General features: G+C 43.8%; 1 protein-coding gene across 19 annotated transcripts in view; it reads left to right on the plus strand.

Annotated features, from left to right (window-relative positions):
* The window catches only part of Ptk2 (protein tyrosine kinase 2), a 238,148-nt gene that overhangs the window by 117,416 nt on the left and 99,934 nt on the right, over positions 1 to 20,798 (plus strand). For all 19 annotated transcript variants that reach the window (XM_078016629.1, XM_078016638.1, XM_078016631.1 and 16 more), the window contains one exon: positions 11,805 to 11,859. In XM_078016629.1, coding sequence (XP_077872755.1) covers positions 11,805 to 11,859 — 55 coding nt within the window. The remainder of the gene's footprint in view (positions 1 to 11,804; positions 11,860 to 20,798) is intronic.

Genomic DNA, 20,798 nt, shown 5'->3' on the forward strand with positions numbered 1-20,798 from the left:
GCTTGTTCTCTTGTGGTATCTGTGAGGCTTTGCTGCAGGTGGTGGTTCACACCTGCCTCTCTCCTGGAGAGGGGAAAACTCTAGGGCTTCTCCCTTCCAGAGCCTGATGATGGCACTGCACGCTGAACACGTGCATTGAGCCACGTGAACACTGCCTTCCTATGGCTTGGGTCCAGATTGTTGGAGTCACAGAGAGCAGACCACAGGAACCCTTCACCCCTGCAGCAGGAAGGCAGGGAAAGGAGCTTATCCACCCCCTGCTACATGGCCCCTTGCTGGTCCCTTCTGGCCTGCTACAGGTTCTCCCTCCCTTGCCCTGCCACAAGTTCTGTGTATCATCTTTCTGAGTCTGGGTTGTCCCCATGGTAGTGGTTGTCCCCATGGTAGCTCTGCCCCATTCCCAATGTCCATACATCTCTCCATTCCTGCCTATACCTTCAGGCCTCCAGCACCAGGCCCATGGGAGGCAGTTTGCCCGAAATCCTAGAGTCATCCCCTGAACCCAGCCCTGCCAGTCCTGTGGAACATTGATGGAAAAGCCCTGTGTGTGCCCCATCTAGTTTGGTATCCACTTACCACACAGGGGTAGTGACCACTTGAGAAACAGTGAGTGTGGCCAGGAACGGAATTTTAAATTGATTTTAATAAATGGAGGTATAAATGGGTGCACATAGCTAGTTGCTACACTGTGTTGGACAGCACAGTTCTCACTTCATGTTAATAGCCTGTCATTTGTGTGTGGCTTCACAGGTCCCTCTGGACTGATGTGGGACCCTAGTAACTGATGCTCAGGGACTGGGGTTGTAGCTCATTGGTAGAGCGCGTGCCTCACATGTGTGAGACACTGGGTTTGATCCTCAGCACTCCGTAAAAATAAAGATATTGTGTCCAACTACAAAAAAAAAAGTTTTTTAAATGTGGAAAAAAAAAACAACTGATGCTCAGGTTTGGGAATTGGTGTTTGACAACTTTCTGAAAGCTTCCTCTGAACTAGTTTCTTATCAAATTAGTTTAAATGCATTTAGGAGATACTCTTCAGTAGTTAAATAATTCAATAAAGATTCACAGAGGCCAGTAGTTTTGTTGATGAGTGTAAGTCGCATTTTATCTCAGTCACAGGTAGGACGGTTTTGTAGAGTTTGGCCTCAAAGAAGTTATATGTCACATGGGTGAAACCAGTGCAGAGGTCTATGCCTGCTGAACCATGGCCCCCCAGCTTGGAGAAGACAGCCTGCATGTCCTTGCCTGGCCCCCCAAGAGAGGTTTAAATTTAGTCTCTATAGCAGGCCTCCAGAAGCACGAGCGGCCCTGGCGCTTCTCCAGTTGCCTGCAAAGAGCCCTGCAGCGGGCTGCTCCCTGTGGTGGATTGCCTAGGCTTTCCATGTCTGTGTGTCCTTTGGCCTTGTTTCATTTTATCACCTGCCAGACATCTGAAAGAGTTCTGATGTACTGGTATAACTCCATTATTATTCAAAAGTAGTAGGGAAAAAACTGCATACATGCCACTTGTTGGCCTTGAGCTTTTCTTTTTAATGTAGGCCGCCTCCCTTTGGAGTAGGAGTAACATTGGAACAAGCCATTTCCAAGAAATATGCAACCCTCTTGGTCTATCTTTAATTTTCCCATTTGTAACACAACCCAGCGTAAGATTTTTTCCCCCTACTTGGCTCTGTGAAAATTAGATGTGCAACCATTGGGGTTAACAGGCATTGACAGCCTCACTGCCTGCAAGAGCACCTTTCCGCTCTGGCCCTTCCCTCCACCAGAGATGGCGGCCATGGCGAGTATCCTTGTAGATTCCCACTAGGAAGGCTCATCCCCTGCCCAGCCCCTTGTGGCCAGAACTACCTCCCTGCTGTCTGTAGGGAGGGACACCAGCACTCACTCTCTCATTGCCCTGCAGCTGTGCACATGCTCTGCCCACCCCATTGTATTGCTGTTTCTGGGGCACCATCAGAGCCCCCATCCTTCTGCCCTGCCACTTGCACCTCCACTGAATTTCACAGGTCACATCTCTCTCTGCACTAAACAGGCATGGGCAGCAAAAGCTTTCCTGGCCCGAAGAGCTGATAGGATGTTTAAGGAGTTAAGGAAGCACATTCTTATCTAATGTTTGGCACCACTGCATGCAATCTGTTCTGACTACAGAGTTATCCCAGACCCTCCCACAGCAGAGCCAGGTCCACATCCAGGATGCTCCGATTTGGAAATACATGTTTTTATTATAGAATAGCTCCCTGTGAGAAAGATAGGGAAGAAGGTGCTGGGAGTGCCTGTCCCTCTTCCTGCACAGTCTGATCATCTTTCCTTGCCAGCAGTGATTGGCACAGGGTCCTTGGAACGCAAAGGCCCTGTGAAGACACTGTGGTTTTAGAAGGTTTAAAACACTTGGGTGGGCATGTTTTCTCTTTGCATCCAGTACCAGATAGGTAGTAGCTGTTCCAAAAAGGTAAGAAAGAAGTTACAACAGAAGGGTTTCAGAGAAACTCAAAACCAGGAATAGTTAAGTGAATTGGCTGGTAGGTAAAACCAGGAAATGGCTTGTCACGGTGCTAAGGAGATGTGTAGGGTGTGAAGCATGATGATAAACACAAGCAGACCCATATCTGAGGCCAGCGCTGGCTTTAGCACGGAGTCTACCGGTTGTGTGCTGCCTTGCCTTGTGCTGGAGGTGTTTGGCCACAGGTGAACCCTGTGTGCTGACTCGACTGTAATGCCTGTGTGTGTTCACAGATCCATTGACGTGGGTCTGCAATGGGGGTTCCTGGTTTTGATCCTTCATGTTCAGTGCATTGTGTCCATGCACCTACGCTTCACCTTCCACTGGTCCTTCTGTATTCCCTACTTGGACTCTCAAGTGTGAAGGCCTTGGTTTCTCTAAGTAGCACTCAGGTGCCATCTAGTGGCCGTGACTGCTGGAAAACAGAAGAGTGAGACTGGGCCATTCTTCCCAACTGTTTTCCTTGCTGTCAATGATGATGACGAATTTAGGGATAGAGCTTGACTTATAGAAAATTGCTGGGATTTCTGACATTTCCACACTTTCAGCTTTTTGACTAGGACAAATCACTTCTGTTTGTTTGTTTTTCCTTTCGTGAAACTGAATGATAAATAATGATAAGGTGAATGATTTCTTTAATCAAAAATGTTTATTTTAAGAAACAGCTAAACTTTTAAAATAGATCCAGGGGATTTTTTTTAATTTCACAAGTTATGTCCTACTGTCTTTAAAAATACAGTATTACCACCACTTGGAATTGTTGTTTACAAGGATAAACTCGCAATGTCTGAAAAAGACCAGTTTGGGCTTTTTTTTTTTTTTTTTTTTTGTACTCACAATTTATAAGGAAGCTGCCGAAGTCTGGCTTGGCACAAATCAGGAGCCACTTGTCAAAAAGAAACTAACTTTATTTTTAGAACTACAAACACCAAACAAAACAGCTCCAGGGAAAAACCCTCAGAGCCCAACTGCCACCACCGGCTTCCACAAGCCTCTCTCCCCCACACCAGCCTCTCAACCTCCCACAATCCTCCTCCTCTTGAGGCCGATTGGCTGGGTTGCGTGGGCAGAGCCAAAGAAGTCACCCAATGAGCAGCTCCGTGGAGGAGCCAATCAGCTAGATGTTGCTGGGGCAGCTGTGAGCCAATCATCAGCTGGCAGTCTGAAGGGCAGGGAAACAGCCCAATGAACATCACCGCAGAGGAGCCAATCAGCTAGATGTTGCTGGGGCAGTCTGAAGCTTGCTGGCAGCTGGAAGTTTGCTGGGGCCCCTTTGGCTGTGGCTCTCAACATCTCCCCCTCTCTGTTTAAACAACAAGCATGTGGCTTATGGACCGTGCCTGCCTTAGGTTGTCCAATACATATGGTCCTTACCCGTCTTCGGATGAGCTGACCTCAGGGCGTCAGCCTCCTGTCTTAGGTTGGTACCATTGTAATTGGATCTTACCCGTCATTGACTACCGGTCCAGTACAGCCACACCTGTGGAGAGGTCTCAGCGGGGGGGGGGGGGGGGGGTGAGGTTCTTTGCCTCACCTCTGTTGACCCCCAAATTTTAGCTGAATGATCATGACAAGCAGAAGGGAGGAAGATATACCAAGTCAATTGACGGTTCTGTAAGCAGTTCAGTGTAAGTTCTGTAAGCAGTTCAGTGATGGCTATTGCAGAAACTGTAGATTAGTTTTATCTTTGTCTTCACCGGCACAGGGATGAAGATAGGAATTCTGGCAATAATGACTAAAGAAAAAATTAGGTAACATTCCAGAAGACACTAAAAGAAAACAATTTTCTTAACAATTTATATTATCTTCATCGGCACTGGGATGAAGATAGAAATTCTGGCAATAATGGCTAAAGAAAAAATTAGGTAACATTCCAGAAGGCACTAAAAGAAAACAATTTTCTTAAAAGAAAACAATTTTCTTAACAATTTATATTATCTTCATCGGCACTGGGATGAAGATAGAAATTCTGGCAATAATGGCTAAAGAAAAAATTAGGTAACATTCCAGAAGACACTAAAAGAAAACAATTTTCTTAACAATTTACATTATAGTGAAGAGAATTACTAAATATAATGAAAACTAAAGGTGAGAGTAAACAAACAGATCTGTTAACCTCCTTTTTTGTTTACATATTAAAACAATTCTTAACAGTTATTTACCCAATTTAAATTAAACCATTTAAATCACGTGAATAAAAAAAAATATTTGGATCCATCTTTTCATGAGCGCTCATCATATATGATATATGGAAATACGTACATTGGACATACATAAATTCAAACATATAACACAAAACACAAGTGTGCACACATAATATAATACATACAACACATAACATAATAGTAAAGGCCTTATAACTTTTTACAGGTAAAATCTCTATTGCAATGTTTAAAAACTCTATAGTCAAAAAAAAATAGAACTGATCAGCAAAACATTAACCTAGGTCTGTATGAGCTCAAAAAAATAAAATAGAACTTCATGATATGGGAAAGGGCAATAATAAAATAGATATTGAAAAAAGCATCCTGGTTCTGTCGCAGATGTAAGGATAGCCAAATTGGAGTTTTGGATATCAGCTATTATGGATTTGAGCTAAATCATCTTCTTTTTGGTCTGTAGAAATCGCTTTAGTTAATCTCTCTGGAATCCAAATCGGCTGCTGTTCTCTCTGTGGAAACACAAAAACAGACCCCCGACTCCAGACAATCACTGGGTCAGGATTTTAGTTAATCTCTCCGGAATCCAAATCAGCTGCTGTTCTCCCTGTGGAAACACACAAACAGGCCCCCGACTCCAGACAATCACTGGGTCAGAACCTTGGTTAATCTCTCTGGAATCCAAATCGGCTGCTGTTCTGGGTCAGAACCTTGGTTAATCTCTCTGGAATCCAAATCGGCTGCTGTTCTTCCTGTGGAAACACACAAACAGACCCCCGATTCCAGACAATTACTGGGTCAGGACCTTTCCATTGTCCTGTTAGAATATCTTTCCAAAGTACCTTGGGCTTATGTACATTTTTTGGACACATATGCCTTTCTGCAGCACTAAGTCCTGATGAATCCAAATTTAAAAAGTTTAGAGTAAAAAGCGTTATTTTAAGTTTATCTTTGGGGAATATATACCCCTTCCCAATTCCATCTTTTTGCTTTAATAAGTACATTTTAATAGTTTGATGAGCTCTTTCAACTATGCCTTGACCCTGTGGATTGTATGGGATTCCTGTTATATGAGTAATGCCAAATGATGAGCAAAATTGTTTAAAAGAAGTAGACGTATAACCAGGGGCATTATCTGTTTTTAACTGTTTTGGAATGCCCACAGTGGCAAAATTTTGTAAGCAATGAGCTATAACATCTTTAGTTTTTTCACCGGCATGAAGGGAGCCCATCAAAAATCCAGAAGAAGTATCAACTGTAACATGCAAATATTTTAATTTTCCAAATTCTGGCAAGTGTGTGACGTCCATCTGCCAAATATGGTTAGGCATCAATCCTCTAGGATTGACTCCAAGATTAACTTGTGGTAAAAAGGTCACACAATTTTGACATTGTTTTATTATTTGTCTAGCTTGTTCCTTAGTTATTTTAAAACGCTTTTGTAAAGTATTAGCATTGACATGGAATCTTTCATGAAAATTTATAGCTTCTTCTAGTATAGAGAAAATATGTATGTCACGTGTAGTTTTATCTGCTAAATCATTGCCCAAACTAAGGGCTCCAGGCAATCCTGTATGTGCCCTGATATGTCCTATAAAGAATGGATCTTTTCTGTCCCAGATTAAACTTTGTATAGTGGAAAACAAAGAGAAAACAGTAGAAGAAGGGGAAATTCTACCAGCATCTTCAAGGGATACTATAGCATTAACTATATACTGGCTATCAGAAAATAAATTAAATACAGAATCTTTAAACATCACAAAAGTTTGTAATACTGCATTAAGCTCTACCTTTTGAGCTGATTGTTTGGGTACTAAAAATGTAAAAGTTTGATCAGGTGTAACTATTGCTGCTGTACCATTATTTGACCCATCAGTGAATATATTTGGAGCATTCATGATAGGTGTTTTTCTTGTCATTTTTGGAAAAATTACAGGATGCAATGACCAAAAAGACAATAAAGGATTAGATGGTAAGTGGTTATCAAATGAAACATTAGATTTGCACATTATTATTGCCCAAGTATTTAACTCATTAGCTAATTCATCAATTTGATTCATAGTATATGGAGTAATAATTTTATGGGGAGAAATTCCAAACACTGCCTTTGCTGTTTTTATTCCTTTGAGTATTAATTGTCCTACAGCCTCAGGATATCTAGTAAGAATAGTGTTAGGAGAATAAGATAAATGTATCCATAATAATGGACCTTCTTGCCAAAATACTCCTGTAGGAATATTTTTTGTTGGTAATACAATAAATAATAAAGGCAAACTTATATCAATTCTATCCAAATGCATATTTTCCATATATGTTTCAATGATTTTTAATACCTTTCTTGCTTCAGGCGTTAACATTCGGGGTGAATTTGGATCTGATGGACCTTTTAGGATATCAAATAAAGGTCCCAATTCTCCTGTTGGAATACCTAGATAAGGCCTTATCCAATTTATGTCTCCTAATAACTTTTGAAAGTCATTAAGTGATTTGAGTTGATCTACTCGTATTTGAATTTTTGGTGGACGGACCATGGTTGAGGATAATAGAACTCCTAAATAATTAATTGGAAAATTTAATTGCACTTTATCTATTGCTATTTCTAGATTATAATTTTTTAATAAGTTTGTAAGTGTGGCATAACATTCTAGCAATGTGTTTTTAGCTTTGTGTGCCAATAACACATCATCCATATAGTGAAATATTTGTAGTTCAGGATTTTGATTTCTAAGTGGCTGGATTACTTTGTTAACATAAATTTGACACATAGTTGGGCTGTTAGCCATCCCTTGAGGGAGTACTTTCCATTCATATCTCTGATCAGGACCTTCATGATTTAGTGCAGGGATAGTAAATGCAAAACGTGGACTATCCTCAGGATGAATTGGAATTGAAAAAAAACAATCTTTAATATCTATAACTAAAACATACCAAGTTTTTGGCAAAGCAGACAATTGAGGAATCCCCGATTGAGCAGGTCCCATAATGACCATTTCATTGTTAATGGCTCTTAAATCTTGCAGTAATCTCCATTTACCAGATTTCTTTTTGATGACAAAAATGGGAGTATTATGGGGAGATACAGAAGGTTGTATATGTCCTTCCGCTAATTGTTGTTTGACCAGATCATGGGCTACTTGTGTCTTTTCTTTAGTCAAGGGCCACTGAGGAACCCATACTGGTCTTTCTGATTTCCATGTAATTTTTATTGTCTCAGTGGCCCTTTGTGAAAATCCAACCCATGTCTGTCTGTTCCTTGATCTATTTGTATTGGTGCTGCTATACATTGTTCTTGTCTTTCTAATCTTTTTCCTTTCCTAAAACCTTGTCTAGCCATAATAGTGGGTGCATTTTGATTGATATTATTTGTTAATGTCAAACCTAATTGATCTAAGACATCTCGTCCCCATAAATTTACGGGAAGATGATCCAATACATATGGCTGTATAGTTCCTTCACATCCTTCAGGATCCTTCCAATCTAATAGCATTGCACTTCTATCGGGATTAGTCGCCACTCCTAGGCCTCGAAGCGATTGAGTGGCTTGTTGTAATGGCCAATGTTTTGGCCATTCTTGACGAGAGATGATGCTAAGATCTGCACCTGTATCCAGTAGCCCATTAAATTCATGTCCTTGAATATTTAGTTTTAGCATGGGGCGAGAATCTAAATTTAAAGAAAGCATAGCCCAATCTACACCTGTGGAGCCTAATCCCTTGGAACCTCTTTCTACAACATGACTGGAAAATTTATCATGTAGGCTTGGTATTATTAGTAACTGTGCTATTCTATCTCCTGGTGAAATTACTGATATACCCTTTGGAGAACTGGCTATAATTTTTATTTCACCTTCATAATTGGAATCAATTACCCCAGGACTTATCAAAAGTCCTTTTAGAGTAGAAGAGCTGCGTCCCAATAATAAGCCTACTGTTCCTTTGGGAAGAGGTCCTTTTACCCCTGTGGGAATGATTTGAACTCCCATCTCTGGAGTTAGTACTGATTTGGTGGAGGCGCAGATGTCCAACCCTGCGCTCCCTCTGGTTTGTCTGATGAGGGATCTGATGTGCTGGGCACTACCCTGATGGGGTTGCTGGGGTTGCTGGGTTCCTCCAGTGCTCCGTATATTTGTGGTTTGGGGCCCCGGAGCATTGGGGCCCCCTGTCCATTTTTTGGCAACGGAGCCTGATGCCTTTGTCCACGATATTGTGGATAAACACCTTGTCCTTGTTCGTTTTTTGATAATGGAGTACCCTCTATGGTGGTTTGAGGACGGTATTCATTAGCCCAATATAATGGAGTACCCTCTATGGTGGTTTGAGAACGGCATTCATTAGCCCAATGTCTCCCTCTACGGCATCGTGGGCAAATACCCGGTATTCTACTTGTTTGATACCTAGTTTTGTTAAACCCTCCTCCTATGGGGCAATTCCTTTTAAAATGTCCTGTTTGTTGACAATTGTAGCATGTTCTTGGCCTGGCATCTAAAGCCTGTTTTACTGCAGCTGCCACAATTTGCCCTTGTTCATTAATGTCTCTGGCATCCAAAACCTGTTTTACTGCAGCTGCCACAATTTGCCCTTGTTCATTAATGTCTCTGGCATCTAAAGCCTGTTTTACTGCAGCTGCCACAATTTGCCCTTGTTCATTAATGTCTCTGGCATCTAAAGCTTGTTTTACTGCAGCTGCCACAATTTGCCCTTGTTCATTAATGTCTCTACATAATTTAATATATGTGTTTAAATCTTCCTGTTTCCATGGTCTAATGATATCTCTACACCAACGATTCGCTTGGTCATAAGCCAGTTGTTTTATAAATGGCATTGCTTGTTCTGTATTCCCAAAAACTCTGGTAGCTGTTTGAATAAGCCTATCTACAAATTCAGCGTAAGGTTCATTAGCTCCTTGTATTATCTTAGATAATTGACCTTGTAAACCTCCAGGTTCTTGTAAAGACTTCCATGCCCTAACTGCATCTACAGCAATTTGTAAATATACACCAGGATCATATGCAAGTTGTTGCTGCCGATCCTCATAAGGTCCCTTTCCTAACAACATATCTAGATTTCTCTGAGGATAACCAGCTGCTGCATTTCGACTAGCCGTCTCCTTGCAAAATTCCTCATTGGCAACCTTCCATAACAGGTATTGTCCTCCATTTAGCACAGCTTTACACAAACTAGCCCAATCTGCTGGCGTCATGCTTAAGTTGGTAATGGATTCGACCAAGCTTACAGTGAAGGGTGCTTGAGTACCATAGGTTGCTACAGCCTCTTTTAGCTCCTTCACTGATTTGAAATTTAAACCCTGGTAAGTTCGCTGCCCTCCTACCTCAAATACAGGGCATACTTGAGATCCTGTCTCAGGATCCAAACTATCAACTGCGGGGGTTGGGAGTCTCTTAGCATATGGAGGTGGTGCTGTTGATTGGACACTTATGCCCTCTGGTGATAGAGTGCTATTAGTAGCAGTCTCCTGTAGAGGTGGCGCTGTTGGTTGAACACTTACGCCCTCTGGTGATAGAATGCTATTAGTAGCAGTCTCCTGTAGAGGCGGTGCTGTTGGTTGGACACTTACGCTCTCTAACAAAAGGGTCTTATTAGCAGTCACCTGTTTTAACTTTTCCCCTGATAGATTTTTCTGCTCTAAACTTCCTTCCTCTGTCTCACTATCTCGAAAGACCTTCTCTTTTACTTGAATCTTTTCCTCTTTCTGACTAGCTCGAGCTTTTACTTGAATCTTTTCCTCTGTCTGACTAACTTGAGAGACTTCCTCTTCTACTTGAATCAATATGTCTTCTTCTTCCTCTACCTCTGTCTGAACTGAAGGCTTTGGACTAAGCAAACTAGATACCAACGTCCACAATGACAATGTGCCAACTGGCAGAGTCCCTGGGTTGTTCTTTTCTATTCTTTTTAAATCTTCACCATGATGGTTCCATTGTGATATATCTAACAGCTCCTCCTTAAAAAGCCATGGGCTATATTCTTGTATTACATCAACGTATGCCCTGACTGCTCTTGATTTTACTGGGAAGCTTCCTTCCTCTAACAATTTACTTAACACTCTTTCGGTTTGTTTTTTACTAATTGCTGATCCCGTATTTCTACTATAATACAACCCAACAAGATGACGCCAAACAAAACCGAGACAGAATCCAATAAAAAGGGAACCACACAAAATCATTATAACAGCCTTTCTATCCTCCTGACATATGCATCCGTCCTTTCTCCCTATCTGTTCCTCAAACGCAAATAGTTTTTCCTCAGATGTGAGTGGTTTTTCTTCCCTCTTACTCATCTCCAGGGACAGGAAAGTTAAAACAAAAACGAAGCAAAACAAAAGAGGAGACTTAGAATGGCTCCCCATCCTCTCGCCCTGCCCTCAGGGGCGAGCAGTTTACTTACCCTCAGTTGCTCCCCGTGCGAGCCACCAAATGCCGAAGTCTGGCTTGGCACAAATCAGGAGCCACTTGTCAAAAAGAAACTAACTTTATTTTTAGAACTACAAACACCAAACAAAACAGCTCCAGGGAAAAACCCTCAGAGCCCAACTGCCACCACCGGCTTCCACAAGCCTCTCTCCCCCACACCAGCCTCTCAACCTCCCACAATCCTCCTCCTCTTGAGGCCGATTGGCTGGGTTGCGTGGGCAGAGCCAAAGAAGTCACCCAATGAGCAGCTCCGTGGAGGAGCCAATCAGCTAGATGTTGCTGGGGCAGCTGTGAGCCAATCATCAGCTGGCAGTCTGAAGGGCAGGGAAACAGCCCAATGAACATCACCGCAGAGGAGCCAATCAGCTAGATGTTGCTGGGGCAGTCTGAAGCTTGCTGGCAGCTGGAAGTTTGCTGGGGCCCCTTTGGCTGTGGCTCTCAACAGGAAGCAATATTTTATAAAGCTTTTCAACAGTAAGGGTGAAAAAAAACAAAGATTTCTACTTAAAGCAGTTGTGTTCCCATTTTCTGCACATAGCTAGAAAATGATCCCCCATGCGTGCACTGGTAACTTGGAACTTGTCTCACCTGGTTCCTTCCTGCATAAGATGTGGAAGGATAAATGATGTAAAGTGCTCTTATGTTTTGCAAGTTTGTCATTATATTAATTGCTTTGGTGGTGTTATTTGTTAATATGCTTCTTTTTATATTTCAGAAAAGATGTTGGTTTAAAGCGATTTTTTCCTAAGAGTTTACTGGATTCTGTCAAGGTAATTAGAGTCTACTTTATCATAATCAAATAATGAAATCATGCCAATACCTTTTCCCCAGTGATCAATTGCTTTTGGGAAAATGAAATGGTGTAGTTTCCTTCCTTATGTGTGAAAGCTATCATGTAAAAATCTGGCAGTTAATTCTAGTTCTGTCAATGACAAGGAGATTTTTATAGGTCAGCCTTCTCCCACAAAACCATGGTTTCGCCACTTCATCATATGTGATATTCAGCTGAATATAAAACTAGAAAGCTAGATGCAGTGTCCCTGTTATCTGGGTTTTCAACATTTCGGGTACTTGAGCATACAGAAGGAGAGGAGCCCTGTGTGAAGGAATCATGGTGGGGAGATGAACAGGCATATATGCGTAACAGTGTGCATCTGTACGTGCCACAGGCTAGGTTGGGACTGTGCAGAGCTGAGTTGGGACTGTGCAGGGCTGCTTCCTGCTAGATCCACAGTACAGGTCCACACATCCTGGTGCAAAGGGAGCACTCAGATTTGGACATCAAGACAAATTCCAGCTCAGATGAGCTTGCCATTTGCTAGCCTTATGCTATGGGACCTAGTATCTTATTTCCATAATGAGGGAAATACAGTGTTGATGTAACCATATATGAATCCCTTAGTACATGTCACATAGCAATTCACAAACAGTGGCTGTTACTGCTCTTATTCTTTACTAAAATGGTCTTGTTCTGCATTCCCTGGCATGCGTCCTGAAAGCATGTAGCGTAAGAGTTCAGAAAACTATAAGGGTTTAGGAAATGGCTCCCAAGCCAGCTGCCCTGGTAAGAACACTGCTTCTATGGGACTTGCCTGGGATTTTGGTCCATTACTTTCTGTATTTCATTTCCACATCTGTAATTCGAGAGAAGCCAGTTTTTAGTACATAGTGCACAGGGCTCCGTGTGAAGGTTCAGTGGGTTGTGTGTGTGAAGTCTGGGAATTGGGAGCCTTGGCTGAGTGCAGCCGGTATGTCCAACCAAGAGGAGCAGCAGTACCTTGTGCCCACCGCAATGCCTGCTCCTTGTTGCACATCTCAAAGACCCACTGGTCCTGGTGGCTGTCAGGGGGTGAGGGTGCCAACGTAACTAATCGAGTGCACTCTGTGAGGAAAGCTTGCCCGAACCTCCGTCCCAGCACTCAGAGCCATTGGGGCCAGGTCTGAGAACCGGAGTCTGGAGTCACAGCTCTCCCTCATACAGCTTCTGGGGAGCCTGTGGGGGGATAGTGCAGAGGTTTCAGGTCTGTGGTGTACAGCAGTCTCCAAGTCCAGCATGCATGTGTGCAGGAGCGGCAGGGGTGGAGCCCAATCCCCAGGCCCTTTCTCCAATCCTTTCACGCACCTTTCACATGCTCATTACCACTCCTCATCTACCGAGAACACTAGAACAAGCCTGAGGACGCAGCTTTCACAGCCCACATGGGTAGTGTGGCAAAGATGGAGGGTACAGGCACAGAGACTGTCCCAACCCTCGAGCCAGAGTGCATATTTGGCAGTGGGGACAAAGAGCTTTAGTGAAGTGGAGAGGTTTGTGGCAATTTCCAGGGCACCCAAGGAACAAGAGGATGAGGGAGTAGTGCCTCCTGGGATGGGCTGACGTCGGGGCTGGCCACCTGCTGGAGCTGGGAGGATGAGGCCTTTGCTGACTGGAATGTCTGGGGTGAGGCCTGGGGAGCCTGGGGAGAGCCCAAGTGGGAGAGGGGCCCCTGGGCAGCCACTGCTGGGGTGCATGAGGTTCGAGGATCATGCTGGAGACGTTGACAGGGGAAGACCAGGGTGTCGGGGACTTCACCTTGCCATCTGGTGGAAGAGCGTGCTGCCCATTGTTCAGCACGTTGGAGTATCAACCAGGGCTCGCCAGTGGGGGCCGGGGCCCTTGCTGGCCTCAGAATTATCGCAGGTCTTCTCAGACCTGTAAGTTCAGAAACTGGTGTCACAGGAAGCACACCTTCTGTCACTTGGAATTATTCTAGATTTAGAAGCCATCCTTGTGTCTGGAGCTGTAGCTCAGTGCTAGGGCACTTGCTTAGTCTGCAAGAGGCCTGAGATATGGCTACAGGTCGGTGAGCACAGCAGGAGGGAGGCAGGTGCCATGGGGGTCAAGGGAGCCCTGGCTCTGTCCCCTCCCTGACTCAACCAACTCAGTTCTAGGGTTCTCTCCCAATATCCCTCAGCAAAGTAGAGGGGGAATATCACTCTTTGTAATTATAGGACCTTGCTCTGTATTTTAATTGTTCATTTCACTCTCAATGTGTGAACCCACTGCTATTTCCTTGTTTGCATTTGTCTGCCTGCCTGCACTGTGCTATAAGATCCATGAGACCAAGAGAGCATCTCTGCATCCTCCATGCTCCGGGTGGGGCTTGGTTAGTACCTGGCACATAGCAATAGTTTGCAAATTCTACTTAATGGAAGAATGAAAATCTTAACAGCAGTGTGAAAAATGAAGAGTAGAGAAGATGCTGGAGCAAGGTTAAGATGTGGAATAGCCCTGAAGTGCAGATTAAGAAAGGTAGTGGAATTGTGAGCTAGGAAAGTCTGCTTCTCTGGGTTTTCCTGCTGTTCTGTTGCCACACCACGAAAGAGACCCACCCACTACAGACCTGCACCTGGCAGTGCAGAGCAGAGCTCAACCTGCTCCGGGGTTAGGCTAAGCAGAGCCAGTCTACCTTGCTGTGGACCTTCACTCATTGCGCACTGGAAGACTGAGCACTTGCTGCAGATTTTGCAGGACGGGAGAGACATGGTCACTTTTTTATTTTAGAATGTAACTCCAACAGCAGCCTAGGAAATAGGTGGAAAGTCCGTTAACCAGAGGCGGGAAAGCGTAGGAGTGATGAAGATGAATGAAGCTTGCTGTGACTAAGTCCTAGGGAGGGATGGCCAAGGACTTGAGGAAACCTGCGGGAAGCACAGAGCAGTTGTGCTTTTTCAGAAAGTCGGTTGCTGCTGGTCTTGATGCAGGCAGAGTTGATTTTTAGCTACTCTCAGCTACAGAATCATCAGATTCATGGAGCCGCTCACAAATGAGGTTCTTAGCACTGGCTTCTGATATGCCCTTTTAAATATAAAGAATCAACTTTGTAAGTCAGATAGTGTTGGTTGGACTTCTTAAATAGTTTAATTGGAATTCATATCCTCAGACCAAGATTTCTTCAGCTTCTACATAAATTGTTGCAGTGTTGGTTTATTTGCCATCAAACTTTCGTGGACTATGGTACGAAGATAAAGTTGTTCCTATGTCATGTATAACAATTACAGTACAAATCAGGTGTGTTCAGACAGTCCTTTCTTCAAAATGCTGTTGAAACTTCATCTTACAAGATATTGACGCCTGCCTTGTTTCTTCTAGAATAGTTCTGTGGAGTGGTTGGGCCAGTTTCCATTGTTTTTCCGTAAACAAACTATGTCAATATGTTTTTCCAAAAAATCATTTTGTTTTATCTGCCCTTTCCCCTTACATTTGGATTTCTAGAGGCTTGTTTGCAGTTAACATTCACATGGAACTTTGAAAGATTACCTTACTGTACTTGGTGGACCATGAATTAACTAGGATGGACGTGCAAAAGAGAAATTAGAAAGATTCTTTAAATTTAGTATTGCCAGAAACACATTTTTAAAATCACTGTACCAGCAATATGAGTAAATCAAACCCATGTCCAGGGACATTGCAAACTCTGATCATCAGGGTCATGAGCAGTGAGGAGACCAAGAGGCTGCCCCAGCTGGAGTGGCTGAGGATAAGATGTGTGAGTGCATGTGAAGTCTGGATGTGAGGGATGGCAATGGCCCTGGTGAGCGCTGCACCAGGTGGGTGAGGGTGTTTTATTTGTCAGGGCATACACCCAGGGAGCACACCGCTGCCTCTGTGGCTTTGCTGTGGGCCTGAAATTGCTGCTGTAGGTAGCAAGTCATAATTCAGTAGAAATCTAATTTCAGAATTAGCAATGTTAAAGATCAGTAATAACAGGTTTGTTGGGTTCCCAAGTTATAAGATAACGGTTTTCTATAGTACTATTAGGACCATTTCATTTTATGCTTAAAGAAAGTAGCCTTGCGCTGGGATTGTAGCTCAATGGTAGAGCGCTTGCCTAGCATGCGTGAGGCACTGGGTTCGAGCCCACATACCCCATAAAAAATAAATAAACAAATAAGGGTATTGTGTTTATCTCCAACTAAATTTTTTTTTTTTTTTAAAAGAAAGTGCCTTTACCTTCATTCTTATGATGAGCAGGAACACATGGATTTGTACAGTCCTGGCAGGGAGTTCCTGGCATGGAGAGTGTGTGGGGCCCCGCCTAGCTTGAAGCTTGCTGTGGATCTAGGCCCTATAAACAGGAGGGAATGTGCTTAGCATGCACTGCTGATTGTCCGTCCTGAACTCTGTAGGTGACTTATTCTTTTTTAGCCCCACATTATACTCTTTTCATGTGAGAGACCTAGGAACCCATTATTGCTAGAAATAGCTGAAAACCATTTGGTTGATGAATAAGAAATTATTTGCTGTTTTAACATGGCTGAGTAGTTGTAATTTCTGATGGTTCAACCTACTAATTTTCTGCTTTGTTTTGAAGAAGCATCACATTCTTAAGTCATTCTCTCTCCACATGTGAGTTGGTTTAAAACTGAAGCATGTGTGCAGCCGAGTGCCTTGCTTCCTAGTTCTGGGCAGACACACAGCAGCACTGAACCCTGAAATTCGCTGCAGGACTGCCTTGCACCCACGAGTTCTGAAAGTACACGGGTTAGCATCAAGAGATCCTGGGAAGCTGGGCATTATGAAATTCTCTCTTCTCTGAGAAATTAGGAAAGTACTAGTGTTTTCTAAGGTATCCCCCTTATAAAAACTGATCTTGGAACTTCTTTCAGTTGGCAAAGACTTTCTAGTTCTAGTTCAGTGCTGGAACTGTCAGATGGCCAAGATCTGGTTTAGATCTCATCTATACCATAGCATTCTGCCCCTAAGCCCTAAGTGAGGCTGAAGCTTAAGGGGAGATTCTACTGCCTCAACTTCTGCCCCTGCTACTTTATAGCATTAAGTGAGTGATCAGATGTAAGTATATGGTATGATTTCCAATAGTTGATAAACAAGCAGTTGGTTGGAAATTAGACATCTTTTAGTCAGCCTTTTCATCACTGTGACCAAAAGACCCGACAAGAATAATTTCAGAGGAGGTAAAGTTTAGGTGAGGTTCATGGTTTCAGAGGTCTGGGTCCATTGACTGCTAGCTCTGTTGCTCTGGGCTGGAGGTGAGGCAGAGCATTATGGATAGCAGCTCAGGACATGATAATTGGCTCCACTTATCAAGAACAAATTATTAACTTCAAAGGCATGCCCCCAGTGACCTTTCTCCTCCTTAAGTACTTACCTAAAGTTACCACCCATATCAGTACATTAATGCACTGATGCCTTTTGTAATGCAGTCATTTCAGTTCTGAACTTTGTTGCATTGTCTTACACACGAGCCTTTCGGGAGATCTCATTCCTAAATCATGGCATTCTGCCTCTGATCCCTAGAAACTCACGCCTACCTCACAATGCAAGATACCAAGAGTCTCATAGTCTCAAAAATCAGAGTCTAAAGTCTGTCTGGTCTGAGATTCAAGGCAAACTCTCAGCATGAGCCCCTGTAAAAATCAAAAGTAAGGTATGCATACCAATGTATACTGGCATAGAATACACATTTTTTTTTTCACAAAGGAGAAATAGGGGCATAGAAAGAAGGGATGAAGCCAGGCATAGAGGTGCACACCTATAATCCCAGTGGCTTGGGAAACTGAGGCATGAGGTTTATAAGTTCACAGCCAACCTCAGCAACTTAGGCCCTAAATAGCTCAGTGAGACTTGGTTGATGAATAAGAAATTACTTGCTGTTTTAACATGGCTGAGTAGTTGTAATTTCTGATAAAATAAAATGAGGGTGGGGAGTGTGGCTCAGTGTTTCAACACCCCTGGATTCACTCTACAGTACCAAAAAAAAAAAAAAAAAAATAGGGATGGGATGAGAACAAAGCAAGAATGAAATCCAGCTGGGCAAACAACTTTTGTAGCTCCAACAGTCAGCATCTGGGGCATGCCACAGGGCATGGTGCTCTTCTCTCCAGTGGGCTTGTGTAGCTCCACCCATGTGGCCTTGCTAGTTGCAGCCCACATGGCCTCTCTCTTGTCTTGTTTCTATTTATTTCCTGCAGCTTTCTTCAGCAGATGTCCCATGATACTGACATTTTTGAATCTCGGGGGGGTCTCTCCACTGCAGCTTTGGCTGCCTCATATTTTTATGCATTGCCCAGTCCCCCAAGCCTTCCTTTGAAATCTTGGTGAAAGTCTCATGACCCCCTAACTCCAGCATTTGCCTTCCTGTAGAACCAGCACCATGTGGTTGACACCAAGGTCTGCTGCTATCTGGAATAGGAGTCCAGCCTCCAGGGACCCTGGCTGCAGCAGCCTCCTAGTGTCTATAAGTGCCTGAGCACAGCGAAACTCTTCCCAAGACTTCCTGTACAAGCAGTGCACCCCTTGGTCTCTTAAGATTTTTTACTTTTACTTCCTTGAGCCTCAGATGATCTGGCCAATTCCTGAGATCTGTCAAACCATCGTTCCCATTGTCCCTGGGTAAAGTATTTAGTATCTCTTCAGTGGCTGTAATGTGCTTAGCAACCACACCTTCTGTAGCCACTGTTTTACTTCCACTTTTGTGACCAAATTGAAAGTTTTTCGAAACTTCATGCTCAGCTCCCTTCTTCTGATGATTACAACAAACTTGGCTAAAAGCCACCAGCAACATTCACACTACTTGTAAATGCTGTGCTCCTTTGAAATTTCCTCCCCCAGAATAATTAGTACATCACCTTTAAATTCAGCCTCACAGGAAGTCTCAGGACATGGGCAAAGTGCAGACAACTTCTTTAGATTCTAATAGAGTCCTCTCAAGTCCAGGCTTTACTGTCTTATTAGCAGTCTGGTCATCTGAACTGCCACCAGGATTGCCTGTTAAGCTCTGATCACAACATTCCAAAGCTTTCCCAGCCTGCATCTTTAAGCATCTCAAAATTCCTCCTAGAAACTCCAGAATGATTCAAAAGCTCCTGAAACACTTGGTCAGGTTAGTCACAGCAACACCTCCATTGACCCCTTAATTTCTGTTTTCGCCAGCTTTTTCATCACTGTGGCCAAAAGACCTGACAAGAACAATTTTGGAGGAGGAAAGTTTATTTGGGGCTGATGGCTGACTCCATTGCTCTGAGCCTGAGGTGAGGCAGAACCTCATGGCAGAAGGGTGTGGTGGAGGAAAGCAGCTCAGGAAAGGCAACCAGGAAGCAGAGCTCCACTTATTAGGGACAAAGTATACACCCCAAAGGCGTGTCTCAGGTACCCACCTCCTCCAGCCATACCCCACTTGCCGACAGCCACCACACAGATAATCCCTATCAGGGGATTAATGCACTGATTATTTTCAGGCTTTCATAACCAATCATTTCACCTCTGAACTTTCTTTCATTGTCTCACACGTGAGCTTTGGGGGACACCTCACATCCAAACCATATCAAAGTTTAAAGGAGAGAACTGAGTTGTTTACATATTTTTAATTTTTGCCCCTCTGTGCATATCTGGGTAGAGCTGGGAACAATTGTCAGCTTCCTACTGATGTGAACAGTAGAGCCATCGCACTGTGATCCCTGTGCCTGTTTGACCTCCACTCCACAGCTGCTGCTCATTCTAATCTGTGGTATGCCCGCCTCGGGGAAAGATGTCTGGCCCCCAGGGCCTTTGCAGGACTTGTTTTCTGCTTGCTAATGTAGATTTTCTTCTCATCCGAACATGGGCAGCAGGCTCTGGGACAGTGTTGAAGTGAGGAGGACTGCACTATCTACCTGCTCTCATGCAGGAAGGGCAGTGTCATTGAGCTATGTGAGAGAACCAGGCCCCCAGAATCCAGGTCATTGTGCAGAGTCGCATGTTTACCAGGCTGATGCATCTAGCTGAGTTCAGCTGTGGGCAGCCATCATAGAGGCTTCTTGCCCACAAAGATCTTACCAGAGTGCTGTTGAAACCAAATTCAGAGTGAGGGGAGGCTGCAGAACCTGGTGGTCATTTCTTCACAATGCAGTTTGGAGAGCATCTTAGAGTAGACATTGCCTGTGCTGCTGACAAGCTGGTGAGGAGAGCTCCTGCAGCCTGGACTTGCAGCCATCTCTTCTGACCTTGCCTCCTGACCTAATCTTCTGAGTCTCCATTTGCTAATCTATCTTGCAGGGGTCATTGTGAAGACGTGGACTCACATCATGGCAGGCTGATGTGTGGCTTTTCTGGTGCCAATCTCATGGTGTTAGTCATTGTCTTCCAAGCACTGTGCACACAGAACTCTTAGTGTCCTATGTGGCCTTGACAACAGGTTGGAGGCTTTCTCCAGCTACACTAGATTTCTGGAAACAAAGTGTCTTCCCTGGTTCTTCAGTGTATTCCAAATGCCAAGCACCCAATAGAATTCCCTTAGTGCCTTTTTTCTGGAGTGGAAGGAACCTGCTCTTAGAGTCTTTTTACATTCTGCAGCTTCTAGGGTACTATGTGTTGCTCTGTAATGAGAAAACTGCCTTTGGCCCATTGCAGGCCAGAGAAGAATCACCCACAGGGTGCAGTCTTCTAGGGGACAGTCACACCCACACAGCCAGCCACAGATAGTGCACTTCTCTCTCCCTCTGTATGCAGGAGCAGATCCACCACTTAAACACAAGTCACTTGCCTTCGGTGACCCTCTAGCACCCTCACTCTGCTTAAGGACACTTGTCCTCCAGTCGTACCCCTCCCCTGTCTCAGCCTCCCACTCTGGTTTTTCATCTCACCAGCTGTAGCCCCTCATTGTATGTAACCCTCTCTGAACAAACTACTGTCTTCCCAATTTACTATCTGTTGTTGTCCCAGATTAGTAAT

The sequence above is a fragment of the Ictidomys tridecemlineatus genome, chromosome 7 (assembly GCF_052094955.1).
Source record: "Ictidomys tridecemlineatus isolate mIctTri1 chromosome 7, mIctTri1.hap1, whole genome shotgun sequence".
NCBI lineage: Eukaryota > Metazoa > Chordata > Mammalia > Rodentia > Sciuridae > Ictidomys > Ictidomys tridecemlineatus.